General features: G+C 39.7%; 1 protein-coding gene across 1 annotated transcript in view; it reads left to right on the top strand.

The window, feature by feature from the left end:
* The window catches only part of atrnl1a (attractin-like 1a), a 259,397-nt gene that overhangs the window by 41,636 nt on the left and 204,106 nt on the right, over positions 1-13,655 (top strand). Inside the window, 5 exon segments of the mRNA XM_037782216.1 lie at positions 2,506-2,680; positions 3,150-3,237; positions 6,060-6,306; positions 9,727-9,910; positions 11,965-12,119. Of these exon segments, the coding sequence (XP_037638144.1) occupies positions 2,506-2,680; positions 3,150-3,237; positions 6,060-6,306; positions 9,727-9,910; positions 11,965-12,119 (849 nt within the window).

The following is a 13,655-nucleotide window of genomic DNA, read 5'->3' as shown; positions in this document are numbered from 1 at the left end:
AAATCTATTATGAGGCTTCATTATTTTAGTTGTTTATGTTGCATTTGTGAACAATTTGCTCTTTTAGCAGCACACAGAACACATTTATGATACACAGGTTCACGGTATCTGACTGATATCACTTCTTTTTTTTAAAAAAGTTGTGTATTTCATGATGCAAACTGGTCAAATCTGAAAATGTCTGGCTATATATACAGTATGTACGATACAATGAATCCAAATCAGATGCAATTTCCTCAGTGACTGTCTCATTTGTTGAAGGCAAATATACTGATGTCCCGATATTAATGTGGTAATTGTACATGAAGAATCTGCAGATAAACTGTTTTCTTAAGAGATATAAAACAGTTAAATATAATATATAAAACTGTTTTATATCTATTCTTATTTAGTTTTCTTATTTGTCTGAAGCATCAATCACAGACTCATTGCCAAACGCACAAAATAATATTAGTATTGTATCATTTTATAATAATAATAATAATGCTTCACAACACGAAAAAAACAATAACACAATGACAATAAAATAGAAACAAATACACTATAGATAAATAAATCGTAATGAAATAACTTAAGCTTTTTTTTTAAAGAAGAAATTATTCATGTTGGACTTATTGATGAAGTTGTGCCTAATCTCATCAATATCAGTGTTTAATTGTCCTCCTGTTATTCCTGACAAGCTGAATCTATCCTCAAAACAATTCAGAACCAATGTTTTCTTATGATGATGATAATAATAATAATAATATTTTTATTATTTTTATTATTATTATTATTATTATTATTAATCAAACCTCAACAGTCATTCCAGTGTGGTGAAGTTAGATTAGATGGTGAAGCGCTGCCCCCTCCTGGATTAATGCTATAAGCACAAGTAGAGTGTCACTGTGTATTTTGGCTTATTTTGTGTGCAGACACATGTTGGTAGTAAATCAATATCAATTTAAGAAATCTTGCAAGTTAAGGGAAACAATGATGCATTAGTTTCACACAGAAAAACTACATTTTTAATTAATAATGTTACTATATGTTTTTTCTAGCACAAACTAAGGCAGAGTGGTAGATTTGTCATTTTTGTTCTCATTCAGATCTGAATTAATACGACGAGTCATTTATTCAGTAAGATGAAAGTGTAGTGTGTGTGTCTTTGGGGTGATGAGTCCGGTGGGGCCGGACAAACAGCCTCGTCTAATACACAAACAGTCGGGGTAATAAAGGTGCTGGTCACCATAGCAACTGACATTTCAGAGCAAGAAAAAATATGTCTTTGTTAATGAAAAGAGCATCTTCTGTCATTATTTGTCCATCTTTTCTCCTCTTCTATCCCTCCACTCTCCTCATCCCACCATCCTCAGAAAGAGACGAGTATTTGAAAGCATGAATTAGTGTTTCTCATTAGTTACCCGCTGAAACGTTAATCGGACCCACCTGCTCCATTAGAAAGCCCGCTGATGATTTCAGCTTCTTTATATCACCCATAACTGGTTAGCAGAGAGGTCAATAATAAGCTTAAAGAGGATTATTTTATGGCTCTGCTGGTGTCTAATCAGCTCTCTGTTTTTATTATTTTTTAAATTTATATATTGTTACGATTATTTATTTATTTTTGTAGAGATTATTATTTTTAAATTATTTTCCCATCAACCTACTAGTACTGTACTATCACTATTATTATGTGTGTAATTACTGTTTCTGTGTAATAACTGAGCTTATCTAAATATTTTTAAGCTAAAAAGTAAAAAAAAAAAAATGCTTTTAATTATTTATTATTATTATTATTATTATTAATATTTTTTTGTAGGTATTAATATTCATTTTAATTTTTTTTCCTAATTACCTACTAACACTGTACTATCACTATTATATTTGTGTAATTACTGTTTCTGTGTAATTACTGAGCTTATCTAAACATTTTAAGCTAACAAGGTTTGTTTTAAATAAAAAATGTTTTAATTATTTTATTTTTTGTATTTTTATAATTTTTTTGTATTTATATATTATTAATATTTTTCTTTATATTGTTTTTGTTATTCTTATTAAATATATTCTTATTATATATATTTTTTATTTTTTTCCTTATTACCTACTGGTACTATCACTATTATAATTTATGTAATTTGATTTCCTTCTGTGATTTGTGTGACCCTGGAGGGGCTATAATGAAAAAATACCAATAAAAAGAAGTTAAAAATAATGTTTTTTTTTATCATTCAGCAGCTCCAGTGATTGTTTTAGAACAGATTCATCCTCTTTGTTACTGATTTTTTAATAACAACACGCTGCGATGGTAATCACTGAATACATTCTGCTAATTGGGAGGCAGCAAATTCAGAAAAAATTCAAATTCTACACACAAACTACCACATAACAACTCTTACTTCCTCTCCTCTTAATGCCACTTTAAAATAAGTAGCATATTTCACTTATTGAGCTGTGTTTTTTAACCATGTTTGTGTCTATTAAAGACGCTGTATTAAATAAAGTGTGTGTCTCTCTGTGTCTCAGGTCCAGACTGCTCGCTGTCCGTCCCGTCCACCGAGGCCTTCTGGGTGCTGCCCAGCGTCAAACCGTCAGCTCAGTCTCTGGGCCGGGCGTCCCATCAGGCTCTGGTGCACTCTGGGCTGATGTGGGTGGTGGGAGGATACTCCTTCAACTACTCCAACTACCACATGGTCCTCAAGTAAGCAGCACCAGTCTGACTCAACACCACTCCGTCTGTCCGTCTGTCTGTCTGTCTGTCTGTCTGTCCTGATCTCAGGTGTATTCTGCATGCTGGCTCACTAGGACACTAAATGGAACTGAGCCAAAAAGGTCTTTTAGCTGCAGACAATTTGACTCTGCAAACACATGTATCTAATAATATTATACTTGGCTGCCTTCCATTTAGCTTCAGCTTCCAGTGCCGTGGTATTGTGCATGTTGTTTAACTGTATTCGAGCCCCTAAATGGAGCGGAGCCGTCTTTAATGCTATTCGTTCCACCTGTGCTTTTATCAGTCCTTAAATTCCATCTCCGCTACACATCTGTGTAGTAGGCCTACCGCTTATAGGGACTGGACTTTGTTAGACTTTAGTATGATGTATCAAGATCATATATTTTGACCATCTCTGTTCTGCTTTTGTTTGTTTTTCTATAATGTCTGTCTCCAGCTACAACCTAGAGAGCAGTACGTGGGATGTAGTTCCCGTCAGCAGCGGTCCTCTCTACAGATACGGTCACTCATTGGCTCTCTACCAGGTAACACTGCTCACTCACACTGAGAGAGAACAGTTGTCTGAATGCCGTAAAATACAAAAACACAACAGCCTACTGTGTATTTCATGCACTCTTATCAGGTGATAAGTAACATAAATTCAATGCAGTCCAGATTGCCTCCACACCAGGGTCTGAAATTAACACCCGCCACCCGCCAAATGCATGTAAATTGTTGGCTGTCGCAGGCAAAATCTTCAGGTTATCGCTAGAGATGGGAATCGAGGATCGGTTCACGTTGAGAACGGGTTCCTCGTTGTCTGATTCCTTGGCATCTCAAGCCTCCGTGACTATCGATTCCTCTCGTTATTATCGCATTAACTTTGACGTCCCTGATTAGATCATATTTGTCCATACTCAGTTTTAACCGGTACTTTAAGACCTGAAACCAGTTTGTATTTCACCCCTATGTAGAAACTTGTATGTTGATAATTCTTAATGTTTTGATTTAATTTTCTTCTGTTTTCTGTTTCAAGTGATTGTAAACTGAATGCCTTTTTACACTTTGACTGTTAGTCAGAGAAAATAAGATATATGAAGACATAATCGTCTGCTTGATTGATGACTATTTAATCATTTCTTCAAATTATAATCCCCAAAAGACTTACTTATAAGGAAAGTAATCATTAACTCTTTGAAACATTTACACTGTTTTGGAAGAGCGACCCATTATTAACCTCACCTTGTGAAGAAAAGGGAATGTGTCCCGTATAAATCACTCACTTCACACATGCGGAGCATCAAATGATGTGTCTCTCTCCAAACACTGGGTTTCTTTCTGTTTGTAAGAGGTAATCTGATAGTGAGGGATGGAGGGAGAATGAAGACAGATGTCTGTGTTGTGTTGTGATGAAGGTGAGATTTGATCCGGAGGAGATCAGGGTGTCTGACTGGAGCCTGGAGGGGATTTGTCGGCAGCAGTGACTCTTGTTTTGTTTACTGTACACACACAATCTTTAACTTCCTGTTACACTGAGGAGGGATGACAGGTCTTCACTTCATCGCTGTAGTCTGTGGCCTTCTCATGAAACCTCACGAAGCTGGTTTTATTTTTATCTTTGGGGAGTAACAGAGACGTCCAGCCAGCCCTGCTGACTCTTCACCTCTCACCCTTCAGTTTCACACTGATATTTTAAGGGTGACTCCTCCGTCATGTTGCAGCTGCTGCTCTGCAGATACAGACGTGATGGTTGCATGATGGACAAGCTGCAGGGCTGCACTATCAGAGCATGTTAGTTTATCATTAGAGACTCAGAGGAGCAGTGTGTAGGATTCAGTGCCATCTAGTGGTGAGAACCCCTCCGCTCACTCCTCCCTCTCCAAACGTGTTGGATAACTGCTGTGGCCTTCAGGTGACGTAAAAACACGAGAGCCAGTGTTTGGTTTTGTGACCTCTGTGAGGTGTCTTCTGTCTAAATGAACCACCCAGAGCTGGTCAAGCTTGTGGTATCAGCCAGTTTATTCTACATCTGCATTTATGAAACAGAGTAAAGTGGTCATCTCTTGTGGACAAACAGCCCATGCTCTGTCTGTTGATAAATCCTCCACTGCTTCTCTTTTTGAAAATCTATACTTACTTATGCACAATACATTGACTTGGGTTTAGATACAAACAGAAACATGCCCCTTTCTTGAATTTAAGAAGAAAAAATATAAATAAATACATTAATACAGATTGCTCAAACCGGACTGTTACCTTTTTTTTTTAATATTTGTCTTCTTATAATAACAATTATGTAACTTAATTACATTACACAACACAGGAAGTAATGGTACACCATAGAAAAATATCTTATCTTCATATAAAGCGACATACAATAACATACCTGCAGTCATAACAAAGGACACAGAGTTAATGGTCATCTCTTGTGGACAAACAGTGCGTTCTCCGTCTGAAAAGACGGCATCATGTTATTGTTAATTTGTTGGCTAGCTCGAGTTTTACTGGCAAAACACATAAAAACGAATCTTAATCTAAAACAAATAATATCCAACCAAATAAAGCCAGCTCAATTTAATTTCAGGTTATTGTACGCTAAAGAAAACATGCTTATTAATATTATATTACATTTCAATACAATTCTGATACAATATATCCCCTAAATATTACACACTGGCCTTTTATAGCTCTTATAATAATAATATTTCCATTTTGACAGATAATTAAATTACATATGTGTCATGTGTGAGGAGATAAAAGGTGTCAATAATTGAGCTTGAGAGATTAAGAGGTTCCTGTTATCTGGATTTTGTTGTAACTGGAGCCAGGCTAGCAGTTTCCTCTTGTCTTTATGCTAAGCTAAGCTAACTGACTGTGAGTGGTGTTGATCTTCTCATCGAACTCTTTGGCATTTTGGGAAATCAATTATTCTCTTTCTTGCAAACTATTCGTAGCGATCACATCAACGGACCTAATAGGGATCCCATTAACAATAATCATTATATATTTATTGTTGAATATGTGCCAATGTGTGTTTATAGTTTATTGAGCTGCACACACAAACCAATAAAAGGAGACAAAGGTAAGTCAGGCTGCTGGAGCCTCGCGTTACCTTCAGGTGTATCGCACAATGTTTTTTAAACAAGGACTCTTCCTCTCAAACTATAAATTTTACCTCAGAGGCCAAATGTTCCATTAGCATATAAATGAACAGCAGCTGTGAGGAGGTTCTGCACAACAGGAGCTGGAAGCAGCAGCACGCCAGCTCAGACTGAACACACACAAACAGTATATAGGAGGACTGTGTTGCTTTACATTAAAAACATATCATACACTCACCTCTCTCTGTCTCTTTCCCCTCTTGCAGGATGACCTCTACATGTTCGGCGGGAAGCTGGAGGCGAAGTCGGTCAACGTGACGGACGAGATGTGGGCGTTCAACATCCCCAGGCGCACCTGGTCGCCGCGGAAACCGACCCCGCCTCCTCCCTACGCCCTGGAGGGGCACACGGCCCACGTGGTGGAGCTGGCCGACGGCGAGCCGGTGATGCTGATCTTCTTTGGCTACTCGCCGATCTACAGCTACGTCAACAAAGTCCAGGAGTACAACATCAGTAAGTGAAGCTGCTGACTCAGCTTTAATTTACATTTTTCATGAACGCAGGCTCATTTACACACAGCTCAATCAATCAAACTTTATTTATATAGCACCTTTCAAACAAGTCAATTGCAATTCAAAGTGCCGGACAGACCATTGACAAAAATGTAGAGTGTTAAAAATGGATTTAGAGACTAATGCACACCAAAACAACTAAGATAAAAGTTCATTGAATAAGAAAGCAATAAGAGATGGGTATTTAAGATAATAAAAGCCCTAATATCTTTACGCATTAACGCAACTTGTGATTTTCAGGTTGTAGCGGGCTCAGTTTTAAAGGTAGAGTGAAGATACTGGTATCATATGAAACTAGAAAAAACCTAATAAATCCATGTCATACTGACCTCTAACCTCCAGATATGTGAATGTAAATGGGTTCTATGGGTACCCACGAGTCTCCCCTTTACGGACATGCCCACTTTATGATAATCACATGCAGTTTGGGGCAAGTCATAGTCAAGTCAGCACACTGACACACTGACAGCTGTTGTTGCCTGTTGGGCTGCAGTTTGCCATGTTATGATTGGAGCATATTGTTTTATGCTAGATGCAGTACCTGTGAGGGTTTCTGGACAATATCTGTCATTGTTTTGTGTTGTTAATTGATTTACAATAATACATATATGCATACATTTGCATAAAGCAGCATATTTGTCCACTCCCATGTTGATAAGAGTATTAAATACTTGATAAATCTCCCTTTAAGGGACATTTTTGGACACTTTATTGTGCTTCTGCATGTATTGTTTCGTTTCCCTGGTTAGCCAGTAGATGGCGATGTCACACAGCGTTGTAAACCAACAGACACAATTAGATGTTTGACACTTTCTGGAGAGGGAAACACACACACATATATACACACATGTCCGTACACAGCGTCCACTAGACACACAACAAATGTGTGCAGCTACACAACGTACACACACACACACACACACACACACACACACACACACACAGCGAGCGGTCATTAAGAGGAGGAGGCACCGGGCCGGAGTGTCTGAGAGAAGACAATGATTAATGAATCCAATGCAATCCCTCACTCTCCTCCTACCTCCTTCTTTCTCTCTTCTTCCTCTTCTTTTCCTCCCTCCATCTTTCTCCTTTCATCCTCCAGGTCTCGGTCTCTGACCCCGTCTGTCATCGCTCCTCCTCGCTCCTCGTCATCTCCTGCTCCTCTCTCTTCACCTCCTCCTTCCTCCTCTCCCCTCATGTGTCTATCACTTTCATCCTCAGCCACCTCCACCTCCACCACCTCCGCCTCCTTCCTCTTTCCTCCCTCTGACGGAGTCACGGCGTTTCGTCTGCGGCGAGCATCATTAGGCTTCAGAGATTTCAACCTGGAAATGAGCGTTGGGGAGAAGCAGAGTGTAAAAGGATTTAATGACCACTCAGAGAGGCAGCTTCACAGCAATTAGCTGCCAGAGATGAGATAACAGTTGACCTTCTCCTTCCTCCTCGTCTCTCTACCTCTTGTTGTTTCTAGATGATTCTCTTGTTCTCGCTCTTTTCAGGGCTCACGTTCTGCTGACTTTTTTCTCTTTATTTTTCCCTTTATTGATATTTCTTTAAGGTGAATAGGGAAAACTTCTAGATGTCACCGTGACACTTCCCCAGTTGATTACTGACATTAAGACAAATCTTTATTGTATTATAAAATTGTATGTTTAGATATGCAAATTATGCATTATCTTATTAAATATGTGCTAATTTTCATACATTTCCAGAACATAAATGTAAACATTGGATAAAACCAGGATCAAAATTCTTGTTTCATCTTGTCGACATATTAGAGTCAAAAGTTTTTACTGAGGGAATATCTCTTTTTATAACTATTATTTTCATTTTCGATTAATCTGTCGATTATTTTCTCGATTAATCGATTAGTTGTTTGGTCAATAAAATGTTGATCAGTGTCTCCCAAAGCCCAAGATGACGTCCTCAAATGTCTCAAATGTCCCAAATATATTCAGTTTACTGCCATAGTGGAGGAAAGAAACCAGGAAATATTCACATTTTAGAAGCTTCAATCAGATAATTTGGACTTTTCTTTTCTTTAAAAAAATTGCTCAAACCGCTTAATCGATTATCAAAATAGTTGCCGATTATTTTAATTGTTGACAATTAATCGATTAATCGTTGGAGCTCAACAAATCAGAAAATACTGTCAACATCCATAAAAAAAAACAAGTTTTTAGTAATAAAATGTATAAAATCAGAATCATAAAAACATTTTTTATTATTTAAATATTTGCTTTGATTAAAAACAACTCTTGGCAAGCTGCTTAGAGTTAGTGTTATGAAGTTAAGCAAGTCATAATTCTCTCTCTAATATCTGTTTTATTTTGATGTGAAAACATCTCCTTCAAACTACTGGATTTATTCAAGTTTCTCGCGAAAAAACTTAATTTTACGAGGTTACATTTGAACACATCATGACAACGTTTGCCCAATGGTCATTTTTACTGAGCAGAGTTTGAACACACCATAATATAACCCAATGGAACCTCCGTTAACGTTAGTAGCTCCTTTGTTTTAACCAAGCAGGACTTTGCTGCCCACCGAAGAACGCCAAATTACACTCCAAAATTAAGCTACGTTTTAGTGAGAAAAAACTGTCGTGGCCATTTTCAAAGGGGTCCCTTGACCTCTGACCTTCAGATATGTGAATGAAAACTCATTAACATTAACAGAGTGAAAACTGCATCTTATTAGATAAAACAAACGTTGACAAACTGCATAATTTGTATTTGAAAAAAAGGTAATAAATTGCGGTATATCTTATCGCTATACTCGGCATATCAAATCGTCGGGCCTCTGGTGATTCCCACATATATCAGCCAGCGGGTGTATTTACATGCAGATTATTTGAAGTAAAACAGATTAATGTAGATGATTGTGTAGAGATATATTCCCTCTCTGAGTTTTTCTCGGTACTACAGTAGTACTCGTGCTCTCGGGGGATTACGGCTCCAGATGACGGCACGTTTTTCGAGGCGTTTTAAAGTTCCTCCTCCTTCTAAGGCTTTCTTTCTTTGTTGTGTCTTTTCTTTATTAGGGAGCAGCTCGGATGATGTAATCCCTGCCTGTTTTTAATAACATTTTCTGTGCACCTGAATTCATCGCTGTGCATCACACCGGTCTAATAAAGGAGGCGCCTTTAAATTAAATAAAAGTCTAATTTCCTCTGGCCTCTCTTATACTGTTTTGGCTCAGTCTCTCTCCGCCTCTTCTCTTCCGTCTCACCTCTGGAATTAAAAGTGCTTTTGTGGCATGAAAGTGAAAAGCCGAAACCTGCCAAAAAGAATCGGAAACTTTTTAAGTCATATACTTTTACTGCATTAATCCGACCTCTCTCTCCGTGTGTGTGTCTCAGGGTCCAACTCGTGGCAGGTGGTCTCTGCTGAAGGCGCCGTGGTCCAGGGAGGCTACGGCCACAGCAGCGTGTACGACGAGGCCAGCGGCTGCGTGTTTATCCACGGGGGATACAAGGCGCTTAGCAACAACAAATACGGCCTGGTGGACCACATGTACCGGTACCACGTCCACACGAAGACATGGTGAGAGCACAGAATGTTGTTCACTATTATATCCGTGTTCTTCCTGCGTGCGCTTTGAAACTTGACTACACTTTTTACTACCAAGTTGTTTACTTATACTGAAGTAAATGCGTGCATGCAGGACGATGCACACAACGATGCCTGTAATGATAATACTGGTTATAATAATAGTTATTATAGTGTTATGTAATGCGAGCTAACGCAGTGCTTGAGTCAGAGAGAGGAGAGGAGGGTGAGAATAGAAGGATCTGACAGGAGGTCTGACCTCAGGTGACCCCCGGCAGATGGATGGGTGAAAGAGGACGCTCACTCTCTTCACATTCATATGAACTCTCACAACCTGCTGTCTCCTCATGACTCTCACTTTGCAAGTGGAATTTGTTGTCGGAGTCGGGTGTCGCTGGAGCTGCTGGACTTCTCAAACTCCCAGACCGGAACATTTCTGGGTATTCCAGTTATTCTTCACAGCTACAGCTCAACGTAAAGACCGAGTTCTCTCTGTCAGCAGAACGCTGCTGATGAGTCTACCAGGGATGGATAGAGTCCTCTACATGACGTCTGTATGTTAATAGTTCCCAACGGGTCTGGGATCAGGGTCCACGTGTCTCCTTAGTTCAAAAAATCTAAACTAAAACGAATGAAATGAACATGAGTTGTCAAGACGCGGGGTATCTGACGCTTGCATTGGGACCTTTTCCCTCGATTTGAACGTCCTCTTCATTCACGATACTCCGCCGACAAATTATATAGTGAATGTAGCTCTGAAATGTATATTTTAGTCCTTTCTGTTTACTTCCCTCTGATAATTCAGAATGATTATTCCAGAAATATCTCTCACTATTTTGTATATACAGTTCCCTTTGTTAACACCTTATTTTGAAAATCGGACGTAGTCCCACGTGTCTACTTCCTCTAACTTCTCCAAGGTGGTCTCTAGCTCTCCCGTCAGCTCCGTTCTCTTTATCCATCCATGGTCAGCTCCATCGGGGCCGTTTAAATGCATTTAACATAAATGTCAGTATATTGGTGCTCTACAGTTGTAGCGTCGACCCATTTGACCACGGAGATGAGAGCGACGGCCGGCTCGACCGCCACATTACCGCGATACGATAACGTTTCCTGTCCATGACAGAGTTAGCATGCAGCTTTAGCCATGATGTCTAGCTCTGCTTTTCCTGTCAATGTGTGAAACCCAAAGTGTTTCCATCCTTTACTGGATGTGTAGTGTTTACCACGCTGGATTTAACATGTGAGGGTGCAGGTCGTATCCACGACGACCCTCCAACGTTTTCTACTTTCTAGTTTCTGCTCGCTGTGGTTTGTTTTGGTTGACGGATACGGAACGGATATGACGTCACGTTACTCAGACTCCAACAATAAAAGCGGTAACTTCCTTCTACCTCCACATAGACTCAAATTAAGCAAATATATGGATTCTGGCATTAAACATCGATTTCAAAATCCTAAAAAAAAAAAAAATCATCATACATCGATTGAAAAACGTTTTTTTTTCCCCACCCTTAGTGCTCATAAACACAAACATATTTTTAATTTCTGTGGCTCAAAGTTCCTAGGATACCTTAGACAAAAATAGTTTAGCTATGGTGACAGTGACAGTGTTAGTTAGACCTCTCAACACAGAGCAGTCCGTGCTTCCTGTGTGTTCATCATGTTAGGAGGCTCAGTGAGTTTCTGTCACATATCAGAGTCTCTGTTGGAAACTCAGCGATGCTGCAGTAACAGAAGAAGCCACAGTTGGTCTCCAATATGTGACCTTTGACCTCAAAAGAAGTCACACACAGCAGACGGAGACCTCCTACAATGTCTGTGTGGAGTCTATCTGTATGTGTGTGTGTGTGTGTGTGTGCGTATGTGTGTGTGTGTGTGTGTGTGTGTGTGTGCTGCTTCCATGAAAGAACAGTTGGTATGAAGGTCAGTCACCACAGGCCAGGTCACACACCCCGACAGACGCCATCAATAACACGCCACTGTGGACACATAACGAATTAACGCTCTCCTGATTCGTCTCCCTCTCTCTCTCTCCACCTGTGCAGGCTGATCCTCGGGGAGAGCGGCGTGGCGCGGTACCTCCACTCCGCCGCGCTCCTGAGCGGCACGGTGCTGGTTTTCGGTGGGAACACTCACAACGACACGTCGCTGAGCAACGGAGCCAAGTGCTTCTCTGCTGACTTCCTTGCGTACGATATAGGTAAGAACAAGTCCTAAATAATCACACACAGACACCGAGAGGCTGGTAGTACAGTATGTTATGTTATATATAGCTCTAATAGATCTATCGGATCATATTGAAGCTGCAAACTGGGTCACTTTTTTCTCCATGTTGCCAACCACTTCCTGACACCCCATACAGAGGCCCAATAACCAATCCGGCCACCACACCTTCTCCCTACCTACTTCCACTCCCTTTGCGCGTTCTCATGGAGGGTCCGCCATATTACGTGGCGTCCCAAACCAATTAGCAGGGAGTGGAGGTGGACTTTAAAACCCAATGCTGACTTTACCAGCTGCCCCGACCACGTGCAACACCGTTTTGTGTTCGTCATGGAGGCAATCCGCACAAATGTAGGTCTGTGAGACTACCCATACAAAAGTAAACAACTCAAACTAAGACGGACATTTAATATTGTCATGCAGACGTTAACAACTTAAAGTAACAACCCGGTGTCACGGGAAGGCGTCTAAATAGCATGACATTACACGGACATTCCACGTGTCATGAGGACGCATTTTAGCCTTTTTGCGTGTCATTTTTACTCCACGTAACAAAACGGTCGCAGGTATGTTTAGGCAACAAAACTACTTAGTTAGGTTTAGGAAAAACTTTATGGTTGGGCTTTAAAATAAGTACGTAAAAGAAGTAAAATATGTACGGAAACAACGTAACAGAGGTACGGAAACGTCACTGACGTCACTTCAAAATAACTCAGGGACATTCATTTACGCACAAATTTGCTCTAATATAAATTTACATTTATATTTGCATTACTATTTCATTATTACATATGTTTATATTTATTTTAACTGCACTATTTCATGCCTTAGATCATCATTTGGCTTTTACATTTTCTTGTTTGATTTCCCCTTTTATGTATATTGTATAAATGTTTCATATGATGCCATGTCTAGCTTTAAAACTGAGCCCGCTACAACCTCAAAATTGCAAGTTGCGCCCTAATGGGAACGTCATTTTATAAATAACACTCACACCTTGCTAAACCAATCTTCAACTCACGAAAACCCTCTGAGAAAATATATTTTATTTGCTCCTTTTAGTCCTTCTCAGTGCTTTCTTACACACAGAAACACACATTCAGTACATACAGATGTTGTGTGAATCAGCAGTGTTGGATGAAATGGCCTTAATGGTGTTTACTGTATGAAGAGAGGGTCAGAGGAAGAGAAAGACTTATAGTAACAGAAACTAAAAATAATGAAATAAAAGTCTGTGAGTGTGTTGGTATCTAGAAGCCGTGGGATCGGTAGAGAGTTTGGATGATTAAGGATCCCATTACAGGCGACCCAGTCGCACCATAGACCAGATGGCACGAGGATGTTTCCACCCGTCGACAGGGACAGAGAAATGGAGGGCTGAGGGGAGCTCTGGGAGAGGAAAAGAGGGATTACACCAACGAATCACAGTAAAGAAACAACAGGGAGCATAAAGATGAACAAGAATGGAGACATAAGGAGGGAAACAATAGGAAAGATGGATATAAACGCCAGG

Source organism: Sebastes umbrosus, chromosome 10, assembly GCF_015220745.1.
Source record: "Sebastes umbrosus isolate fSebUmb1 chromosome 10, fSebUmb1.pri, whole genome shotgun sequence".
In the NCBI taxonomy this organism is placed as follows: Eukaryota; Metazoa; Chordata; class Actinopteri; order Perciformes; family Sebastidae; genus Sebastes; species Sebastes umbrosus.
This window is presented reverse-complemented; position numbering and strand designations above follow the sequence as displayed.